The sequence below is a fragment of the Pongo pygmaeus genome, chromosome 1, assembly GCF_028885625.2.
Source record: "Pongo pygmaeus isolate AG05252 chromosome 1, NHGRI_mPonPyg2-v2.0_pri, whole genome shotgun sequence".
NCBI lineage: Eukaryota > Metazoa > Chordata > Mammalia > Primates > Hominidae > Pongo > Pongo pygmaeus.
In genome coordinates, this window is record NC_072373.2 from 76,110,349 (window position 1) to 76,132,424 (window position 22,076).

The 22,076-nt window shown below is 41.9% G+C and overlaps 1 protein-coding gene, 1 long non-coding RNA gene and 10 other non-coding genes across 33 annotated transcripts in view; 11 read left to right on the top strand and 1 right to left on the bottom strand.

The window, feature by feature from the left end:
• Window positions 1-17,182, bottom strand: part of ZBTB37 (zinc finger and BTB domain containing 37) — a 35,796-nt gene extending 18,614 nt beyond the window's left edge. Inside the window, exons 1-4 of one of the 4 annotated variants that reach the window (XM_054485038.2) lie at window positions 16,846-17,182; window positions 16,139-16,334; window positions 14,105-15,053; window positions 11,675-11,774 (exon numbers count right to left, since the gene is read on the bottom strand). In XM_054485038.2, coding sequence (XP_054341013.1) covers window positions 11,675-11,774; window positions 14,105-15,027 — 1,023 coding nt within the window. In that variant the 5' untranslated portion in view covers window positions 15,028-15,053; window positions 16,139-16,334; window positions 16,846-17,182. Of the gene's footprint in view, window positions 1-11,674; window positions 11,775-14,100; window positions 15,057-16,138 lie in introns of all 4 variants that reach the window. The other 3 variants (XM_054485045.2, XM_063648503.1, XM_063648505.1) reach the window with 3 other exon arrangements.
• LOC129035046 (uncharacterized) lies at window positions 16,982-21,341 on the top strand. 19 transcript variants are annotated; one of them, XR_008502080.2, is made up of 12 exons: window positions 17,230-17,291; window positions 18,191-18,243; window positions 18,434-18,469; window positions 18,666-18,705; window positions 19,028-19,057; window positions 19,345-19,382; window positions 19,692-19,770; window positions 19,961-20,014; window positions 20,544-20,573; window positions 20,742-20,764; window positions 20,944-20,991; window positions 21,168-21,341. It is a non-coding gene; the product is annotated as an uncharacterized LOC129035046 (long non-coding RNA). The 19 variants fall into 19 exon arrangements; XR_008502083.2 differs by having other exon boundaries at window positions 17,231-17,286; XR_010123040.1 differs by having other exon boundaries at window positions 17,228-17,291; window positions 20,544-20,764.
• LOC129023791 (small nucleolar RNA SNORD74) lies at window positions 17,504-17,583 on the top strand. The gene has a single exon (XR_008496927.1). It is a non-coding gene; the product is annotated as a small nucleolar RNA SNORD74 (small nucleolar RNA).
• LOC129023983 (small nucleolar RNA SNORD75) lies at window positions 18,296-18,355 on the top strand. The gene has a single exon (XR_008497003.1). It is a non-coding gene; the product is annotated as a small nucleolar RNA SNORD75 (small nucleolar RNA).
• On the top strand, window positions 18,518-18,599 carry LOC129023572 (small nucleolar RNA SNORD24). Its single transcript, XR_008496847.1, has one exon. It is a non-coding gene; the product is annotated as a small nucleolar RNA SNORD24 (small nucleolar RNA).
• On the top strand, window positions 18,866-18,933 carry LOC129023940 (small nucleolar RNA SNORD77). Its single transcript, XR_008496979.1, has one exon. It is a non-coding gene; the product is annotated as a small nucleolar RNA SNORD77 (small nucleolar RNA).
• On the top strand, window positions 19,211-19,271 carry LOC129023795 (small nucleolar RNA SNORD44). Its single transcript, XR_008496929.1, has one exon. It is a non-coding gene; the product is annotated as a small nucleolar RNA SNORD44 (small nucleolar RNA).
• On the top strand, window positions 19,553-19,617 carry LOC129023946 (small nucleolar RNA SNORD78). Its single transcript, XR_008496983.1, has one exon. It is a non-coding gene; the product is annotated as a small nucleolar RNA SNORD78 (small nucleolar RNA).
• On the top strand, window positions 19,809-19,893 carry LOC129023608 (small nucleolar RNA SNORD79). Its single transcript, XR_008496862.1, has one exon. It is a non-coding gene; the product is annotated as a small nucleolar RNA SNORD79 (small nucleolar RNA).
• LOC129023799 (small nucleolar RNA snR60/Z15/Z230/Z193/J17) lies at window positions 20,340-20,421 on the top strand. Its single transcript, XR_008496931.1, has one exon. It is a non-coding gene; the product is annotated as a small nucleolar RNA snR60/Z15/Z230/Z193/J17 (small nucleolar RNA).
• On the top strand, window positions 20,803-20,879 carry LOC129023779 (small nucleolar RNA SNORD47). Its single transcript, XR_008496924.1, has one exon. It is a non-coding gene; the product is annotated as a small nucleolar RNA SNORD47 (small nucleolar RNA).
• Window positions 21,026-21,102, top strand: LOC129023594 (small nucleolar RNA SNORD81). The gene has a single exon (XR_008496855.1). It is a non-coding gene; the product is annotated as a small nucleolar RNA SNORD81 (small nucleolar RNA).
• Window positions 21,342-22,076: the final 735 nt, after the last annotated feature.

Genomic DNA, 22,076 nt, shown 5'->3' on the forward strand with positions numbered 1-22,076 from the left:
ATTCATCACAGTAGCCACTAGCCACCTGTTGCTATTGAGTATTTGTAATATGGCTAATACAACTGAGTAATTTTTACAATTTTAAGTGCTTTCAATTAATTACAATTTAAATTTAAATAGACACATGTGACAAGTGGCTAATGGCTACCATTTACTATATCAGATAGTATAGAATATATAATGGCAACATATTATAAATTGTGACATTATCATTAATACCACATTTTAATCTAGCAGTAACTAGCTTTATAAAAATGTATATAATTTGTAGGTGACAGTATTCCTTTTTATCTAAATATTTCAGTATCATATGAACATATTATTTTCACTCTAAAGACTACTAAAGTTTAACTGACTCCAGAGTAAATTGTCTAAGGGCATGGGTTTCTTTTATCTGAAAACTGGGAGGCACTGTGAACATATTCCTTTCAATAAATTACTTAAAAATCTTGGATTTAAGCCCAGATGTGGTGGCTCATGCCTATAATCCCAGCTCTTTGGGAGGCTGAGGTGGGAGAATAACTTGAGCCTAGGAGTTTGAGACCAGCCTGGGCAATATAGCAAGACCCCACCTGTACAAAAAATAACAATAAAAAATTAGCTCGGTGTGGTGGTGCGCACATGTAGTCCCAGCTCCTTGGGAAGGCTGAGGTGTGAGGATCGCTTGAGCCTGGGAAGCCAAGGCTGCAGTGAGCTGTAATCAGGCCACTGCACTCCAGGCTGGGTGACAAAGCCAGACCCCACCTCAAAAAAAAAAAAATCTTTGGATTTAGAAATGCTTTTTGTTCAAAATTCTATATTAAAAAAATCAATCAGAAATTATTTTTTTACCCTGAGTTAATGATGACTGACTTCTGAAGTCATTATATTAGAGGAATAAAAACCTTTTTAAATATGCAGGAGGGAATTATACGTTTAACAAAGGATAAAGTACCAATGCAAAGAGAAGAAAATATCAAAGTTGACTCTGGAGTAACTGGAGCAAGATTCATCTAGTTAACAATTAATCTTGTGCCTGTACTTTTTCCCCTAAGATAGACACTATAGAAGATCTTGTGCCCTTTTAATTTCTAAAAATGTGTTTTGTCCCTTCCTATGCTGATGGTGCTATTCAGCCTTTCCAATAGAGGCAGTTCTCAACAGATTTGGGAAGCAGTATGTAAAGTCAAGGGTTGAATACTAAGACTGAGGTTTTAAGATTATTTTATTTGTTTTATATTAATATTTCTTTCTGCTTCATTTCCCTGGATAATAAAAACTGAGTTCACATAAAGAATGAGGAATCATCCCACTAAAGGTCTTGGGTGACCAAGGACAAAACAGAATAACTTCTCTAAGGCTGTCTTCTCATCCATAAGGTACAAAGGTTATTATATGATTTGCCAGCTTTAGAGGATTCTCATGAGAACTGAACATGACAACAGTACTCTTTTTTCTTTTTTTTGAGACGGAGTTTCACTCTTTTTGCCCAGGCTGGAGTGCAATGATGCGATCTCAGCTCATTGCAACCTCTGCCTCCCAGGTTCAAGAAATTCTCCTGCCTCAGCCTCCCGAGTAGCTGGAATTACAGAATGCACCACCATGCCCGGCTAATTTTTTGTATTTCTAGTAGAGACGGCGTTTCTCTGTGTTGGTCAGGCTGATCTCGAACTTCCGACCTCAGGTGATCTGCCTGCCTTTGCCTCCCAAAGTGCTGGGATTACAGGCTTGAGCCACCATGCCCAGCCAACAGTACTCTTTTTTCTAAATACAATGGTAACTTTTAGGACCTTCAACGGTCCTAAAATATTATGCAATAAATGCATAATATTACATAGCAATTAAAGATGCTGGAACCTGTGTTCTATTTATTGTGTGACTTGGAGCAAGTTAGTTAACACTTCTATTCCTCAGTTTCCTCACCTGTAAAGTGAATATAGTAATAGCATTTCCCTCGCTAGTTGCTTTGAGCATTGAATGAGTTAATACACTAAAGTGCTGAATAAATGTTAGCTATTATTAAACATTACTAATTCATATTATTTATAATCTTGAGGGTAACAATACCCTAAGAAATCTCTCTAACTCTGAAAGGATTTCCTATTTAACAAATGGTGCTGGGAAAACTGGCTAGCCATATGTAGAAAGCTGAAACTGGATCCCTTCCTTACACCTTATACAAAAATTAATTCAAGATGGATTAAAGACTTAAATGTTAGACCTAAAACCATAAAAACCCTAGAAGAAAACCTAGGCAATACCATTCAGGACATAGGCATCAGCAAGGACTTCATGACTAAAACACAAAAAGCAACGGCAACAAAAGCCAAAATAGACAAACAGGATCTAATTAAACTAAAGGGCTTCTGCACAGCAAAAGAAACTACCATCAGGGCCAGGCGCAGTGGCTCATGCCTGTAATCCTAGCACTTTGGGAAGCCGAGGTGGGCGAATCATGAGGTCAGCAGATCAAGACCATCCTGGCTAATATGGTGAAACCCTGCCTCTACTAAAAATACAAAAACTAGCTGGGCGTGGTGGCAGGCGCCTGTAGTCCCAGCTACTTGGGAGGCTGAGGCAGGAGAATGGCGTGAACCTGGGAGGCAGAGCTTGCAGTGAGCAGAGATTGCGCCACTGCACTCCAGCCTGGGCGACAGAGCCAGACTCTGTCTCAAAAAAAAAAAAAGAAAGAAACTACCATCAGAGTGAATAGGCAACCTACAGAATGGGAGAAAATTTTTACAATCTACCCATCTGACAAAGGGCTAATATCCAGAATCTACAAAGAACTTAAACAAATTTACAAGAAAAAATCAAACAACCCCAGCAAAAAGTGGGCAAAGATATGAACAGACACTTCTCTCTTTTTTTTTTTTGAGACGGAATCTTGCTCTGTCACCCAGGCTGGAGTGCAGTGGTGTGATGTCAGCTCACTGCAAGCTCTGCCTCCCGGGTTCACGCCATTCTCCTGCCTCAGCCTCCCGAGTAGCTGGGACTACAGGCGCTTGCCACCACGCCCGGCTAATATTTTGTGTTTTTAGTAGAGACACGGTTTCACCATGTTAGCCAGAATGGTCTTGATCTCCTGACCTTGTGATCCGCCCGCCTCGGCCTCCCAAAGTGCTGGGATTACAGGTGTGAGCCACCACGCCCGGCCGAACAGACACTTCTCAAAAGAAGACATTTATGAAGCCAACATACACATGAAAAAATGCTCATCATCACTGGCCATCAGAGAAATGCAAATCAAAACCACAATGAGATACCATCTCACAACAGTTAGAATGGCTATCATTAAAAAGTCAGGAAACAACAGGTGCTGGAGAGGATGTAGAGAAATAGGAATACTCTTACACTGTTGGTGGAACTGTAAACTAGTTCAACCATTGTGGAAGACAGTGTGGCAATTCCTCAAGGATCTAGAACTAGAAATACCATTTGACTCAGCAATCCCATTACTGGGTATATACCCAAAGGATTATAAATCATGCTGCTATAAAGACACATGCACACGTTATGTTTATTGCGGCACTATTCACAATAGCAAAGACTTGGAACCAATCCAAATGTCCACAATGATAGACTGGATTAAGAAAATGTGGCACATAGACACCATGGAATACTATGCAGCCATAAAAAAGGATGAGTTCATGTTCTTTGTAGGGACATGGATGAAGCTGGAAACCATCATTCTGAGCAAACTATCACAAGGACAGAAAACCAAACACCGCATGTTCTGACTCATAGGTGGGAATTGAACAATGAGAACACTTGGACACAGGGTGGGGAACATCACACACCGGGGCCTGTTGTGGGGCGGGAGGAGTGGGGAGGGATAGCATTAGGAGATATACCTAATGTAAATGACGAGTTAATGGGTGCAGCACACCAACATGGCACATGTATACATATGTAACAAACCTGCACGCTGTACACATGTACCCTAGAACTTAAAGCATAATAAAAAAAAAAGAAAAAAAAAGAAATCCCCCCAACTCTAAGGAAGGTAATATCATACCAGTATTGTCCACATGCAGAAAGTAAATGCATTTTAGTAATCAGTGATAAACTGTAAGCACAAACATCACACATTATGATCAGTCTCATCCAGAAAATTACTGCAGTGAAATTGCAATAGAAGAACAAACACCACAAAATGTAGATTGGGTCCTTGTCAATGGCAGCAATATAACTGTAAGCACAAACATCACACATTATGATCAGTCTCATCCAAAAAATTACTGCAATGAAATTGCAATAGAAGAACAAACACCACAAAATGTAGATTGGGTCCTTGTCAATGGCAGCAATATACTTTTTCTAGTTTTATCGTTTTAAACGTTAAAAAGAAGGAAAGGCAAAAATGGCTACCTCATGGTTCTCTCTGTTGTCAAGAGGTGGATTATTTCATTCCTCTCACTTGGCAATTACCTATTAGATTGTAAACTCTGTTGTAAGCACAGGGACATTCTGCACTGCCAAATATCTAGGAATTTGGTCAGTGCCTGCTTCAATAGCTATTTCTTAATGAATGATTCCATATAATTTATATGAAAACTCCATATAAATGAAAGGTTTCCATATTTTCTAAAAAAAAGTCAGTCTAGATTCTTGACATGGACTTCAAAGCCTTCTACCATTCTAATTTTCAGTTACTAACCACAGACCCAAAGTTAACTGAAGGGCCTTAAAAAGTCATCTGGTTTGGTGTATTAATGTTTTTGAAAGATCTCCCAAATTAAGGATTTTACAAGTAACTAAATAACTCCCTATTTAGTAGGTGCCTATTTATTGGGCAACTACTGAGTAAACTTAGTTACTTAGAATTACTTAGAGATAGAACAACAACTATTAATCAGGCACTAAGAAGATAACGTCAGAGATACAAAGAAGATAAGAAAACGTGGTCTCTCAAATGCAATAAAACGAACTTGGGTAGTGTGTGTCTAATCCTGTGTTCTTATTTCCCCTAAATGCTTTCCCCCACACCTGGTTACTGTATTTGTCTGGGCTTTGTAAGACTTCACTGAGTTGGCGATTGCTAGGTGGCCTAGTTTGTGTAAATATAATGTGCTGGTCTTTCTCCATGTTCTTTTTTGAGACAGTCTCGCTTTGTCACCCAGGCTGGAGTGCAGTGGCATCATCTCAGCTCATTGCAACCTCTGCCTCCCAGGTTCAAGTGATTCTCCTGTCGCAGCCTCCCGAGTAGCTCAGATTACAGGCGCCCACCACCATGCCCGGCTAATGTTTTATTTTTAGTAGAGATGGGGTTTCACCATGTTGGCCAGGCTGGTCTCGCACTCGTGATCTCAGGTGATCCATATATCTGGGCCTCCCAAAGTGCTGGGATTACAAGTGTGAGCCACCTCGCCCAGCTGATAGTTGCAAATTACTTCTCTGTGTTCTTTTGGGGTTTGTTTACAAACTTCTTTTTGTATTGAGAGAAAAATAGCCAAAGCATCTTTGACAGAAGGTTCTGTACCCGGCAAAAAATCTGAAACATTAGACTGTGGAGCCCTCTTCTTAAAAGTGGGGATCTCGAACCATCCTTTCTTTAGTTTTCTCCTTTCCCTATTACCTATTGGGCCAGATCTTCTGTCCTAAAAATTTGTCTCCTACCCTTCTCCCTCTTTTCCATTGACCCCGAAAAGAAAATGTACACACCCACGCATATACATATTTAATTTTTAGGGCAACTCCACAACTCTGAAATGATTGATGCAAAAATCCTGAAGAAGCTAGGAACCCCCCATCCCTTGTTTCCAATCTCCTGAGTCAAGACCATTTTTCTTGATGTGATTCATGCTAAACCCTTAAGACACTGCTGGATTCTGGATGGATTAAACCTATCTCATCTTTAATCCTAAAGTAGACAGAAGCAACTGGGGGCTTTCCATGTAGAAAGTGGGGTCAGGAAGCCAAGAAAGAGAATAAATGCTGATTTTTTTTTTTTTTTTTTGAGATGGAGTTTTGTTCTTCTTGCCCAGGCTGGAGGGCAAGGGCACGGTCTCGGCTCACTGCAACCTCCGCCTCCCGGGTTCAAACGATTCTCCTGTCTCAGCCTCCCAAGTATCTGGGATTACAGGCACCCGCCACCATGCCTGGCTAATGTTTTTGTATTTTTACCAGAGAAGGGGTTTCACTATGTTAGCCAGGCTCGTCTTGAACCTCACTCCTGACGCCAAGCGATCCGCCCGTCTCAGCCTCCCAAAGTGCTGGGATTATAGGCATGAGCCACTGCGCCCGGCCTAAAGGTTGAATTTATATCCAAGTCACTCAAGAACTTTTATACAGGTGTAAGAAATTTATGTCAAAGTAGCCACAAGATTGCTTAATAGGACATGAACAAATGTAACTTAATGTTTACCACTAGAAACTAAAGCTCTATGTGAAATCTTGAATTTATGAGGTGGAAGGGAGGGTAGGAAAGTCTGTACCTGTCTGTTCTTTTCCTGGTCCCTTCCCCTCATTCCTGAACTGCAGGAGACAGAGCCTCTTTGGGCATTGGTGACCCCATCACTGGGGTGTGTTTATTTGATGGTTGATTTTGCTGTACTGGGTACTTCCTCGCCCATTTTCTAATCATTCTGTAACACAGGCTGACTCTTTCCCCTTCCTTCCCTTCTCCTTTCCCTGGGAAAATACAATGAATAAGCAAAGACTTATTGGTACTAAAACTGTCAAAAGACAAAAACAAAAAGAGGAAAGAAAATGTGGTCTCTACTCTCAAGGAGATTTCAGTTTAATAGGAGACACAAAACTAATGCAAATAAAAAAGGAACAACATATACTGAGTCTAGAGAATCAGGAAAAATTGTATTGTACCATGCTATAATAGTAGCCTAAAAAGGAAAAATCAAAGAGGACTGGAGCAGTTAGGACAGATAAAACTAGGAGCTGGGCCTTGGCTGAACCCAGACACCTGAAAAGAAATGAGGCATTCAGACTTTAGATGCAGAAAGAGAAATAGTTTAATGTGGTTCTGACACAGGGAGAGTCTTATCTGTCTGAGACAGTGAATGCTGATGAGTGGTGGGAAAAGTTGGGTTAAAAAGACTGTAAATCACTTGAAAAATTAGGCCAAGTATATTAACCTTCATGTCACAGAAAAAGCTACAGAATGTTTTTAAGTAAAAGAGTAACTTTATTAGTGTGTTCCAGTTTAATCACCCCCATAATCAGGAAGTTCTTCAAATCTGTCAATATTCATTCTTACTGTAAGTCCTTGCCCTGTTTTAGTTCTCTGTAGTAGGGGAAAAAAACTGGTGAGTAGACTTACCATATTAAACTTTCATATCCATTAAGGCATATATATTACCTTTAATATACTCTCCCACAATCTTACTTATCTCTTATTTCATTATAGCCTGTCTGTACCTTTTGCTTCAAGAAGGTAAATATTCTTACAGAATTCTAATTCTTATCCCTATCTCATCTATAAATGGAATAAATTATCCCTTCCTAACTTATTTAAAAACTGCATTTAAAATATCCTTGAGGCTGGATGTGGTGGCTCACATCTGTAGTCCCACTCCTTGGGAGACCAAGGTGGGAGGACTGCACCTTGGTCTTCCAAGTGGTGGGATTACAGGCGTGAGCCACCATTGAGCTCAGGAATTCGAGATCAGCCTGGGCAACACAGTGAAACCCTGTGTCTACAAAAAACAAAAAAATTAACTGGGTGTGGTGGCACATGCCTGTGGTCCCAGCTACTCAGGAGCTGAGGTGAGAGGACTGCTTGAGCCAGGGTGGGCAAGGCTGCAGTGAGCCATGGTCATACCACTGCATTCTAGCCTGGGCGACAAAGCGAGATCCTGTCTCAAAAAAAAAAAAAAAAAGAAAGAAAGAAAGAAAGAAAATCTTGACAACACTTTCCTTAAGTGGACACTGATTTCATTATTCCATTGCCTTTTAAGCAATCCTAGTCCCACAACACTATTACTGAAGTTTATACTGTAGAGTCTTACGGTTTTTTTGTGTGTATTTGTTAGTCTGTCTTATGCCCCCATTAAGTTGTAATGTCTGACTCATTACTGAATTTACAGTTATGTGCCACATAACATTTTGGTCAATGATGGACCACATATGTAACCGTGCTTCCATAAGATTATAATACAATATTTTTACACTATCGTTTCTATGTTTAGATACACAAATATTTACTATATTTAGTAATTTATGTTTAGATACACAAATACTTACTTTATAACTGCCTACAGTATTCAGTACAGTAACATGCTATACAGGTTTGTACCCTAGGAGGAACAGGATATATCATATGAACTAGGTGTGCAGTAGGTTATACCATCTAAATTTGGGTAAGTACATTCGATATTTGCACAATGACAAAATGGTCTAGCATTTCTCAGAATATACTGTCAATTAGTGACACATGCCTATATCTGCTTAACAGCCTCCTCTGCATTGTTATCACACCATATCTGAGAGATGAGGAGAAAAAGGGCCCTAATAATATGAGCAAAATTACCTTTCCTCCAAGCTTCTAATATTTTCTCTAACATCTTATCAAAACTAAAAAACATAGTTTGTAACCATGTCTTACTGCTATTACTATACCATGCACACAATAAATATTCAGTGGTTTAGGCTGGGCACGGTGGCTCATGCCTGTAATCCCAGCACTTTGGGAGGCTGAGGCGGTTGGATTACCTGAGGTCAGGAGTTTGAGACCAGCCTGACCAATATGGTGAAACCCTGTCTCTACTAAAAATACAAAAATTAGCTGGGCGTGGTAGCATGCGCCTGTAGTCCCAGCTACCCGGGAAGCTGAGACAGGAGAATTGCTCGAACCAGAGAGGTGGAGGTTGCAGTGAGCCAAGGCTGCGCCACTGCACTCCAGCCTGGGTGACAGAACCAGACTCTGTCTAAAAAAAAAAGTAACAATAATTCAGTGGTTTAGCTGAAAGTTAGACAAGATGCTATCAGTGTAATGCAGAGGCTAGAAACATGAGCTATGTAATCTTAATTCAACAGTGTTTACTTTTTAAAGGCAAAAATATTCACAATTTATTGTCTTCTACTTGGTGACTTCATGAGCTTTAAAAAAAATCATTCAATCAGACCTGTGAGAAAAAAAAATATCAACCAACTACTCATACTAGTTGCTAAGGAGAGTTGCAAAGAAAACAGAAAAAAACCCATCATTCCTATCCTTTCTAGAATGTGTTAGTCTAACAAAATATTCAGGAAGAAAATAAATGACAAGATACAGTACATGAAATAGCAAACACACATAAAAATGTGTAAGCAGCTGGGTACAGTGGCTTACGCCTGTAATCCCAGCAAATTGGGAGGCTGAGGCAAGCAGATTGCTTGAGTCCAAGAGTTTGAGACCAGCCTGGGCAAACTGGTGCAACACCATTTCCACTAAAAACACACACAAAAATTAGCTGGGCATGGTAGTGTGCACCTGTAGTTTCAGCTACTCAGGAGGCTGAGGTGAGAGAATCACCTGAACCTAGCAGGTTGAGACTAAAGTGAGTTGAGATCGCACCAGTGCAATGCAGCCTGGTCAACCAGAGTGAGACCCTGTCTCAGAAAAAAAAAACATAAGCAATTTGTTTACAAATATATAATGCAGGCCAGGCGCGGCGGCTCACATCTGTAATCCCAGCACTTTTGGAGGCTGAGGTGGGCGGATCACCTGAGTTCAGGAGTTCAAGACCAGCCTGGCCCACATGGTGAAACCCTGCTATCTACCAAAAATACAAAAATTAGCTAGGCGTGCTGGCGGGCGCCTGTAATCCCAGCTACTCAGGAGGTTGAGGCAGGAGAATCGTTTGAACCCAGGAGGCAGAGATTGCAGTGAGCCGAGATCACACCACTGTACTCCAGCCTGGGTGACAGAGCAAGACTGCCTCAAAAAAAAAAAAAAAAAAAAAAAAATATATATATATATACGCACGCATATATATATATATGCACACATATATATATATGCACACATATATATATGCACACATATATATGCGCGCATATATATATATAAAATGCTATAAATTAGTAACTTGGTAACTGTGTGTGTGTGTATACTACACATAGTATATACAGTATATATAGTGTGTGTATACTATAGTATACATAGTGTATACTATAGCATATACAGTACACACACACACACACACACACACACACACACGTATAATAATCAGACTTTCCATTCCAGGTTCTAAATTACCTGCAAATTACCTGTATGTAGTTTTCTGGGATTATTTTTTATTACTATCAGGTCTACAGTGTGGTTATTATAATCACGAAAGAGTTCCACAATCTTACTTTTTTATATTTCCCAAACTCTGCTGACACCGAAAGTGTATTTTCCTGCACGTCCACAAGCAAGAATTTTAAAAAAAAGTAATCAAATACAGTATTTCACTTTGCATTTTTTACATAACAAGTCAGGCTGTCTACTAATAACAAAAGTTCTATTTCTTTCTTTGTCATCCTTACGCTATAAATTTGTATTTCTTGCTTTATTGCACTGACTAGGACTACAAATAAAAAGCTGGGTAGAAGTGGTGGTAGCAGACATTCTGTCTCATTCCCAATCACACAAAGGAAGCTTTCAATAATTTACTGTTAAGATGTTTTCTAGGCTGGGTGCAGTGGCTCACGCCTGTAATCCCAGCACTTTGGAAGGCCAAGGCGGGCGGATCACGAGGTCAGGAGATAGAGACCATCCTGGCTAACACGGCGAAACCCCGTCTCTACTAAAAAATACAAAAAATTAGCCGGGCGTGGTGGCGGGCGCCTGTAGTCCCAGCTACTCGGGAGGCTGAGGCAGGAGAACGGCGTGAACCCGGGAGGTGGACCTTGCAGTGAGCCAAGATCATGCCACTGCACTCCATGCACTCCAGCCTGGGCGACAGGGTAAGACTCGAGACTCCGTCTCAAAAAAAAAAAAAGATGTTTTCTATAGATTTTTTAGATAGATACTTTCAATCAGATTAAGAAAGTTCCCTTGTATTTTCTTTCTTTTTTTTTTTGAGACGGAGTTTCACTCTTGTGGCCCAGGCTGGAGCGCAATGGCGCGACCTCAGCTCACAGCAACCTCCGCCTCCCGGGTTCAAGCCATTCTCCTGCCTCAGCCTCCGGAGTAGTTGGGATCACAGGCACGTGCCACCACGCCCGGCTAATTTTGTATTTTTAGTAGAGACGGGTTTTCTCCATGTTGGTCAGGCTGGTCTCGAACTCCAGACCGCAGGTGATCCACCTGCCTCTGCTTCCCAAAGTGCTGGGATTACAGGCGTGAGCCATGCGCCCGGCCAGTTCCCTTGTATTTCTAGTTTGCTAAGAGTTTTAGCCAATTGCTCTTTTCTGTATCTATCAAAATTGCCACATATAATTTATCACTTTTTCCTTATTAATGAAACAGATTACAATGATTAATTTTAAAATGTTAAACCAGCTATCAGTGTTAATTTGTTAATGTTCTTTACAAAATATTTGCATCTATGCTTGGTAGAAATACCAGTCTGCAATTTTCCTTTCTGGTGATGTCTCTGTATAATTTTAATATTAAACTTCTGCTACCCTCAGGAAAAAAAAAATACAGTATTTCTTTAACAGGGCCACTGTTATCTCTCCTACATCTTTCCTTTTTCATTATTTTCTATTCATACACAGTAGCAATTCCTCCAACCACCACAGCAGTTCTAAATCCACAACTCCATACCTGGGAGCTGGGTTGCTTAGGCTCATCCATTCTCCCAGGAGACTCACTTCTGGCTCTGTGTCTCTCTGTCAAGGGAACAACACTGCCGGAGGGGCTAAATCTGTTGGAAGAGGAACATAAAGGGGACTAATAGAAAAGCAGCATCAAAGAACCTGAAAAATGGTGATGTCGCCCCTCTTTATTCTATGGCTGAGGAAGGGGGAACAAACCAAGCAACAAATAACTGAGGAATAGTTTCGTGGAGTTAATACATAATCTGATTTGAAATAATAGGTTAGCCCTAGTAAATTTAATAAACACAAAATGACTAACAGATAGACCATATGAGCTGGTGAAGCTAAAGCTAAATATAAGCTTTCTTCCTTATATAAATACTGGGAGACCATAAAAGAATAAATTAAAACGGGGCCTATAATTTTGTTTCTTCTACGTAATTACCAGGTTTTTGGCTGTTTCTTCCCCAAGGTCCCATAATAATCTGTATTTTAGACTATTGATATAGATCATGGAGATTAAAAAATCTTTGCATTGAAGTTGATATTACCTTTTTTTTTTTTTTTTTTTGAGACAGAGTCTTGCTCTGTTGCCTAGGCTGGAGTACAGTGGTGCGATCCCAGCTAACTGCAACCTCCACTTCCTGGGTTCAAGCGATTCTCCTGCCTCAGCTGGCCCAGTAGCTGAGACTACAGGTGCATGCCACCACGCTCGGCTAATTTTTGTATTTTTAGTAGAGATGGGGTTTCACCATGTTGGCCAGGCTGGTCTCAAAGTCCTGACCTCAAGTGATCCACCCGCCTCAGCCTCCCAAAGTGCTGGGATCACAGGTGTGAGCCACCACACCTGGCCCTGATATTACTTCTGATAGTTTTTTTTTTTTTAATTTTATTTCCATAAGTTATCATGGAACAGGTGGTATCTGGTTACATAAGTAAGTTCTTTGGTGATTTGTGAGATTTTGGTGCACTCATCACCCGAGAACTTCTGATACAGTTCTAACATAGGAGAACAAGTTCTATGCTCAAGATTATTTTAATAAGGACACAGGAAGACAATACTCAAATCAAGATCACCTGAAGCCAGGCACAGTGGCAGGAGAAACGCCTGAACCCAGGAGGTAGAGGCTGCAGTGAGCCAAGATTGCACCACTGCACTCCAACCTGGGCAACAGTGAGACTTCATCTCAAAAACAAAATAAAATAAGGCCAGACGCCTGTAATCCCAGCACTTTGGGAGGCTGAGGCAGGCGGATCACGAGGTCAGGAGATTGAGACCACCCTGGCTAACATGGCGTAACCCCATCTCTACTAAAAACACACACATACACAAAAATTAGCCGGGCATGGGAGCAGGCACCTGCAGTCCCAGCTACTCGGCAGGCTGAGGCAGGAGAATGGTGTGAACCCGGGAGGCAGAGCTTGCAGTGAGCCGAGATTGCACCACTGCACTCCAGCCCGGGCGACACAGTGAGACTCCGTCTCAAATAAAATAAAATAAATAAAATAAAATAAAATAAAAAGACCACCTCAAATGGATACAGTATACACTAACTGAATCTCTGTGATACATTTGTTTCTCAAGACCAAAGTAATAGTTCTTTAGTTTTCTTTGCTCATATAGTCAATTTAAATTTATTTTTAAGAGAGAGAAAAAACAAATATTACCAATCTAAATTAGTAATATTTCTTTCTTTCAATTGAGACTTTCTCTCAATTGACTGAAACCCATGGTATTTCCACCAGAAAAAAATATCTAATAAATACAACGTATTAAAAGAGAAAAGTGAGGCATGGGGCATAGTAGCACTGGTGAAAAAAAGGGAGATTGTCAGGCCTGTGGTAGCAGCAGTCATCCATGAAAGAAAACAGTGAAGATAGCATCACATGACAAGGGAAAAAAGAGATGAAAAATATCCATAATGCTTTTCTTCAGAATTACTATTTTACTAATTTGAAAAGAACAATTACTGCTGGTACCATACTTCCTCTAATTTGGTAGTTGGGGGCAAAGAAAAGTAAGCAGTGCCACAGAGGAAAGTGAGACTCCTGGAGGCCACCTACCTGTGTGATAACACACCAAGGAAGGGCAATGCTGCTAGGTTCCCAGCTGATGATTGGCTCCCTGCCTGGAATCCCAAGGAAGCCCTGGCAATTACTGATCCTATCCTAGTGTGGCTGCTGATGCTATTCTGATTCACGGAAGTGTCTAACTTTACCACAGTTCTCACAACATTGTGAATACTTCAGGAATGGAGCTTCCTGGTTTAAAAAAATAAGAATGCAAGTCCTTTGGCACACCTCCAGTTTCCCCAACATCAACTTATTTTCACCAAGAAAATCAGGTAAGGAAAATGCTCTCTGTACTACAGAGGACACTTTAGTGATGTCTACACAATAGCCATTACATGGGAAAACCAAACCAAACCAAACCTACCTGTCAACTTCACTGCTTGTTGGCCGAGCCACCTTGGCTCCTGAAGACCCTAAAGTGTAATTTTCCTGTCCTACAGAACCATGGCCTGTGGTATCAATCACCATGGCTGTTACTTCCTCTGCACTACTCCCATCTTCTCCAGAAGGCTGATTCTCAGGTCCAAGCCACTCCTCCAGATTTTCAGTTTTGATGTGTACTGCTCCAAGAACTCTAACTTCATCATCACTCCGACTCCCACGGTCCGCCACTCCTGTCTCCACATACCACTGTCCTGCTCGGTTGATCCGAAGAATGGGCTCCCGGCTCTCTACATCAGAACTTGGTTCAATGATCTGAGGGCTGGTGGATTCCTCAGGAGGACTTAGCTCTCTGATATCCAGCACAGCACTAACCTGACCTCTCCGGTTTCCCTTTGGGGCATTATGTCGTGGGCTAAGGGAGCGGTTCAGATTTGGTGTAACCCTGTGAGACTCTGGAGGTCTCTCTTGATGCTTTGTCCTTGTTTGACTTAATTCTGCTTCAACCTCAGCCACATTAATTTTGAAATGAATGCCCTCCAGGATCTGTGTACATTTGTCTATAATGTGCTGCATTTGCAGAAAACTGGCAGCTGTTAGGTAGCTGATGATATCTGCCAGTTGCAGGCATATCCGCCCTGTGTAACAGAAAGAAAGGAGCTGTTCAAAAACAGTAGGGTTCTTGATGACTGAAATGGAGACTGTACTCATCTCATTCAAGGACATGTGATCCCGGAAATAGGGGGAGCTGGCAGCCAGCACCACTTTGTGAGCCCGAAAAGCTTGTCCTTGCACATTGACCACAATATCACAGAGACGGCCCTGCATGCGCAACTGGTTTAGATGGCTCAGGACAGAGTTGCTGAAGTCAGGAATCTCCAATTGTATGTTCCCACCTTTCTCCATGGTCGTGCCTGAGGGTGCATTCAACCCTGCTGAAAAAAGAAACCATATTCTCATTAATAATTATAATTTTACTTCCCGGATGTTTTCCATTTCAAAAGCATTTAAACATAGTTATCTGGTAAAATTTCAAAATCTCCAGATAAAAGAAATACCTTCCTTATGTTTAGATGTGGAAACAGAATTACCAACAGGTTTTTTAGTTTAAGTTTCACAGGAGGATACAGTTAAAACTAAAAAGTGATCTCTAGATTCCTAAAAATTCATGTTACGACCATGCTTTCCTTACTAATAAGTTATATAACATCAAAACAGAAGTTCAACAGAAGGTAGGCGGAAGGACTTTTAAGTGTTAACTATAAGGTACTTGCAGACTGAACATAACACCTCGAAACTTTACAACTTTTCTCTGCAGGAGGAAAGCTTTCTGAATAAATGCAATTCTACATAGATGGCTTGATATCTCTTTTCTTAGTATTTTACTACCTGCTGCAAGAATTATGTTTATTATTTTATAAAGGGACTAATATCCCACATGAATGTAGGCTAATATTTCTAAGCTTAAGAATCAGAGCCCCACCCCCCGACAAAAAGACTTTGGTTATAGGGCTGTGAGGCAAACTCTAGGAAAAATCCCACAGCTGTGTCAGGATTCAACCAAGATGCAGAGAATGTGAAGCTCAGTTGTCAAAATTAGGAAAGCTGGGTAAATCTGCCAAATTCGAAGTTGGCAATTCCAAGGTGGTGATGATACTTCCATCCTGAAACTTAGTTCTCCAGATCCGATGAAAAAATACATCATTTACCAAGTATGCCCCATTTTTCCATTAAAATATTTTTTTAAAATGGCTGAAACACTAAACCTGAAGCTGTATACAAGATAGTTGAAAGTACAGTTTCAACTACTGAAAGTAGTTTGTATAAATCCGGACAGGAAGACATTTACTTAAGCCCAATGTGCGTTCACTTATCTATATATCACATAGTTACACCACACCTGAAACTTCAGGAACTTACTCTTCCAAGCTCACAGTACTGCCCCGCATTAACAACACACTTATTAAATAGGGAAGTGTATACACTGTTTTCAACAATCAACTTTAGCCAATCTGACCTTTTTCCAAAGCGTTATTGTTTGTTTTGAAACTTTTAATCCAATAAGAGCCTCTGTCGATGCCATCATGAATTCAGATGTGTTTATTTTGGAGCCTACACCAGCGCCTTTTTTGTTTGCTCTTTCCGGCAATTCCCCAGTGAGGAAGCCCCTGGAGGAAAGTCTTTCGCTACCGTCGGCACTGGAGGGGTGAGAGCTGTAAGAGGGAGAATTGGGAACGGCATGGCGTTGGCCACTCCAGCACTTGAGCAGCTTTCTTCTGCGTTAGGAAGCCTGGGGAGAGGGGAATTGGCTAAAGGGCAAAATGTCACTGAAGAACTTTGGAGAAGATGGGGACAAGGCGTCGGGCGGGGGAACCAGCGCTCAGGTGAGAACTAGGAAGGGGGCGGCGCCCGGGGACCGGCTCCAGGCGGCGGCGGCGGGCGGGGAGCTGCCGGGAGGTGGGTGTGCGTATCTGGGTGTGTCCCAGCTGCGGTGGGGAAGGGGGCCGCCCTTCCCGGGGTCCTGAGGGAGGGGCCCCGCGAGGGGGCGGGTCCGGCAGATCAGCCCGGCCGGGGGCCAAGGGGGTGGAAGGTCGCCCGGTGCCTGGAGGCGGGGTGAAGGAAAGTAGCTGAGCGCGCTGCGGCGGAGGGCGGGCGAGGTGACCCCGGTGCAGGGAAGTGGCACTGGGGTGTGGGGCCCGAGTCCAGTCAAGGAGCAGCACCTACCTCCGGGGGTGGAAATGGGCCGGAATGGGCCGGAACACCGTCCCGGAAGTGAAACCCCCCACCCCCTCCCACGGAGCGGGCGACGTGCCGGAAGGAAATCACTCAGCCTTACACCGCCCCCCCTTCCCCCACCCCCAGAGCTTTCGTTGCTTCGCGCCCCCTCCTCTCTCTGCTCTTCCTCCTCAGTCGGGAGGAGGGCGGGATCACGGCATCACGTGGACGGTCATGTCTCTGCCCACAATGGCGAGGAAGGGCGGGGAAAAGGGGCGGATTTAGGGGGTGGGAAGAAGGTGGTATTGGATGAGGGGAAGATTGAGGGAGGTTAGGGGGAGGAGCCGAAGCGGACGCTGCCGGGAGCGTGCGTCGTGACGTCATCAAAAGACCTCTTATATACAGGAGCCCAGGCACCATATTGTCTTTTCGAGGTGGGAGTTTACTGAGGTGAGGTATGTTTTATCTTTGCGAATGTTGCGGGTTTTTGGTCCCTCCAGCCTTTGTCTGCTAAGATCACCCTGAACTGACTGGGACTTCTAAGCCAGTCGCGCGCCTTTGCAGGGCCTATAAGTTGAGGATGGTGGGGGATTGCACATATGGTGCATGCGTGACCTAAGCTGCGATTATGTTGTTCGAGTAGAACTGCGGAGAAGCCTCGGCTCTCGTGCCCTGCCTCTGATGAAGCCTGTGTTGGTAGGGACATCTGAGAGTGATGATGAATGCCAACCGCTCTGATGGTGGCACATGCCGAGTCAACCGAGTAAGCTATTGTTAAGGGCCGTGACCCGAGCCTCCATCAGCCGCCCGCTCTCATGAAAGGCTGTCGGTGGTAGTCCACGTGCTTCTCTTAAGTGCCTGCATTCCGCAGTGTCACCAATATTTCCATTAGTGTTTCTTTTGTCTTTTTTTTAAGACCGAGCCTCGTTCTGTCACCCAGGCTGGAATGCAGTGGCTCGATCTCGGTTAACGGCAACCTCCGCGTCCCGAGTTAAGCAATTCTGCTTCAGCCTCCCAAGTAACTGGGACTACAGGCGCGCGCCACCACGCTAGGCTTTTGTATTTTTAGTAGAGACGGGGTTTCGCCATGTTGGCCATACTGGTCTTGCACTCCTGACCTCTGGTGATCCACCAGCCGTGGTCTCCCAAAGTACTGGGATTACAAGCCGTGAGCCACCGTGCCCGGCCGCCATTGGTGATTCTTAACTGCGGGTGCAGTGCTCTTTTGTAACATTAAGTGTATCCTTTACTTGTCGCTAGATAATGAATGGTATGTTACCTACATCATTGGTTTTAAAAGACGACATAAAGAACCGTGGAACAATGAATTAAAATCTGTACCCGATCTCTTTAGGTATGGTGCTGGGTGCATATGCAATGTGGCTCTGGATAGCACCTTATGGACAGGTAAGAATCGGGGAAAGTATGGTGGGAAGAATGAAATCTAAGAGGTGGTCTCAGCCTGTGATGCTTTAAGAGTAGTGGACAGAAGGGATTTCTGAAATTCTATTCTGAGGCTTTAATGTTAACAGTATTGATATTTAACGTGACTGCTGTGAGGTTCATTCTGTTTTGCTTGCATCTTTTTGTTTTCTAGTTGTGTCCCAAAGGAAGGATGAGAATAGCTACTGAAGTAAGTTGAAAATCTTTAAATCTCAAAAAGATTTAAAGCCATTGGATGTGCCACAATGATGACAGTTTATTTGCTACTCTTGAGTGCTAGAATGATGAGGATCTTAACCACCATTATCTTAACTGAGGCACCCAAAATGGTGATTTGGGGAACAGAGAGAGTACACCTAAGTTCACACGAAGTTGTTTCTTCCCAGGTCCTAAAGAGCAAGCCTAACTCAAGCCATTGGCACACCGGTGAGAAACCTCTATATTGTACTTCACACTTTTAAGGGATTAGAAAATAGCCAAAGCAGTGGTGATTATCTATGTTAGTGTTTGTCTCCCCCCCTTTTCAAATGAGAATTTTGCTCTCATATTGATACTAAGTTTAATACTGAAGAAAATGTGAAAACAGATACTATGATGGTTGCATAGTTCAGCAGATTGAATCATGAAGAGATGTACTATCTGTCTGATGTATCTGGGGTGGTTGTGGTTTGCTGTTAATGGTTAAGCAGTGTACCACCAATCTACCATTAAAATATTCTTTGCTGACAATTTTGTATTAAAATTACAGGCATTAGACAGAAAACTGGAAGTTGAAATGGTAAGTGAAACTATGTCCAAGTAAACAGCTAACTGGGCAAACTGCCTACAGCACAAATGGCTTTTTAGGGTTACCTCCTACTAGTGCTGAATGCATTAAATAAATGGTGGATTCTTGTCTTGTTATGATTAATAAGAAAGTTTGTAAATGCAGCCTGGATGATGATAAGCAAATACTGACTGAACATGAAGGTCTTAATTAGCTCTAACTGACTAAAGGCATTTGTTAGTTTTGGCAGGGGGAGAACACTCACCTGTGGCTATTCTAAGACCACTCTTATTTCTTAGGTGGAGTCCAACTTGTCTGGACCAGCTTAATGGTTCTGGTACGTATTAATGAAAACAGTAGATAGACTTAATGAAAATGCTGATAGTGATATACTTACTGCTGAGCTAATGGCTTAAGGCTTGGCTGATGAATACTGACTGTATTTTCCTTGAGCATGTTTGGAACGGTGTTTATGTGTTTTCCTTGAGCATGTTTGGAACGGGGTTTGTGTAATGATGTTGATCAAATGTCTGACCTGAAATGAGCATGTAGACAAAGGTAACACTGAAGAACCCTGTGACAGACAACTTTGAAAAGAGTTTAATGATGTTTAGCATTTTAATGGAAGTCCTCATTTGTATTCCAGCTCCTGGTAACGTTTTTATCCACGGATGGCTTGCTTGGGTAAGGACGTGAAGACAGTTCCTGTCATACCTTTTTTAAAGGTACATATTTTGTTGATGTTAATGTGAATTGATTGAGCTACTGTTAGTGATGATTTTAAAATTAAAACAGATGGGAATCTCTCTGAGAAAGAAAATGGAGATTAATCTTAAACTGAAACAGTAGTTGGGAAATCTTTTAGAAATCCACCTATTACTATCTATTGGTAAAGGAGATTATAAATTTCTGCAGGTATGGAGAGTCGGCTTGACTACACTGTGTGGAGCAAGTTTTAAAGAAGCAAAGGTATAGCAGTCCCAAGTTTTTTTTTTTTTTTTTTTTTTGAGACAAGAGCCTAGCTCTTACGCAGAATGGAGTGCACCGGCACTATCAGCTCACTGCAACCTATGCCTCCCGGGTTCAAGGAATTCTCCTGCCTCAGCCTCCTAAGTAGCTGGGATTACAGGCATGTGACACCATGCCTGGCTGATTTTTGTACAGCTATGTTGTCCAGGCTGGTCTCAAACTCTTGACCTCAAGTGATCTGGCGACACTGACCTCCCAAAGTGCTGGGATTACAGGTGTGAGCCACTGCGCCCCGCCTCAAGTCTGGTTTTTAAGTGTTGTAAAGCCGATACAATGATGATAACATAGTTCAGCAGACTAACACTGATGAGCAATATTAAGTCTTTCGCTCCTATCTGATGTATCTGGCGGTAACATTCTAGTTTATGCCCTGAAAAGGGGAATATAGCCATTCTATAACGTTTGGAGATTTTGGATTACTCCTAATTGTATGCAAGTTGTCTTACTGTGTATTGTCCCTTAATTTCAGGACTCAGAATTCATGCTTGAAGAAATGCAGGTTAGTTTAAACTTTTAAGGAAATTTTTAAGGTGGCAAAAGGTTTTGGTGACATATACAGCTTAATCTGTAGATGGGAGTGATTAGCTGTTTAAAAGTTAAAATGTGACTGAGAAGGAAATTGAGTAGGGCAAATTTTAAATGGGTATTATTTTTCATCTTCAAACAGGCAGACCTGTTATCCTAAACTAGGTGAGTCAGCTTTTGGTACATGTGATGATTTTCAACGTAACCAATGATGTAATGATTCTGCCAAATGAAATATAATGATATCACTATAAAACCGTTCCATTTTGATTCTGAGGTTACTCTACTAACAAGCATCACACATTTGCTTTTTGCCATGATTAATATGTTGGCTTTGCTTTCAGGGTTTTTAATGACCACGACAAGCAAGCATGCAGCTTACTGCTTGAAAGGTGAGGATTGTAAATGTTGGGACTATTATAATTGCAGAATACATGATGATCTCAATCCAACTTGAACTCTCTCACTGATTACTTGATGACAATAAAAGATCTGATATTCTGCATTCCCATGTAGCATTTTAATTGAAGTCTGTAAATGTGGCTAAAAGTCTTATTTTTTGAGACAGGGTCTTGCCTCACCCAAGCTGGAGTGCAGTGGCCTCTGAAGCTTACTACAGCCTCAAACTTCTGGGCTCAAGTGATCCTCAGCCTCCCAATGGTCTTTGTAGACTGCCTGATGGAGTCTCATGGCACAAGAAGATTAAAACAATGCTCCAATTTTAATAAATTTTTGCAATCCATCTGGAGTGTGTAGTGTTTATTTCAAAAAAGGACAGTGCTTTTCATCTGTTCATTAGTTGTAAGCATAAATCACATTCAAAGGCTATTATAATTCCATGGCATTTGCTTCATTAACACTGCAGCCAGTTAAAATTTTATGGGTATTTTACAAGGTGTCTTATGCATTAAAGTGCAATATTTCCTAATTCTCCATATGAGCAAATTGTCAGGTTTCATAGGCCGCTGTGCTAATTGGTTTTGAGCTTAAAGTATTGATGGAGCTACTTTGGAGAAAGTCATGGTGAGTCTGAGGCTGGGAAAATAAGTTACAGAAAACACTATAGAAATGCCCAATTAGTGATAGGAATTAATGGAATTGGGAAAATCTACAATCCATAGCCATGGTGATAGGTTTTTGGCAAGCAAGTGTTTAGGGATGCCAAAAGTGGGTAGAAGGGGCCCAACTGGTTTAAGGCAATCTGCCCCAGGGAAACGGGACCAAGGGGCCAAAATTCCAAGGTAGGTCAATTTTAATTTCAGTGTCAATACAGCTGTGCTTATAATGATGTCTTTGTTACCAGTAGTGGTTTTACAAATCTGTTTCCGGGCTAAAGCACTTTAGTCCCATTAATGATAATAAAACTTCAGTTACCCTCTGAATTTTCCTTTTTTTGAGACTGAATCCTGTTGCCCAGGCTGGAGTGCAATGGCATGATCTCAACCACTGCTCACTGCAACTTCCACCTGGATTCAAG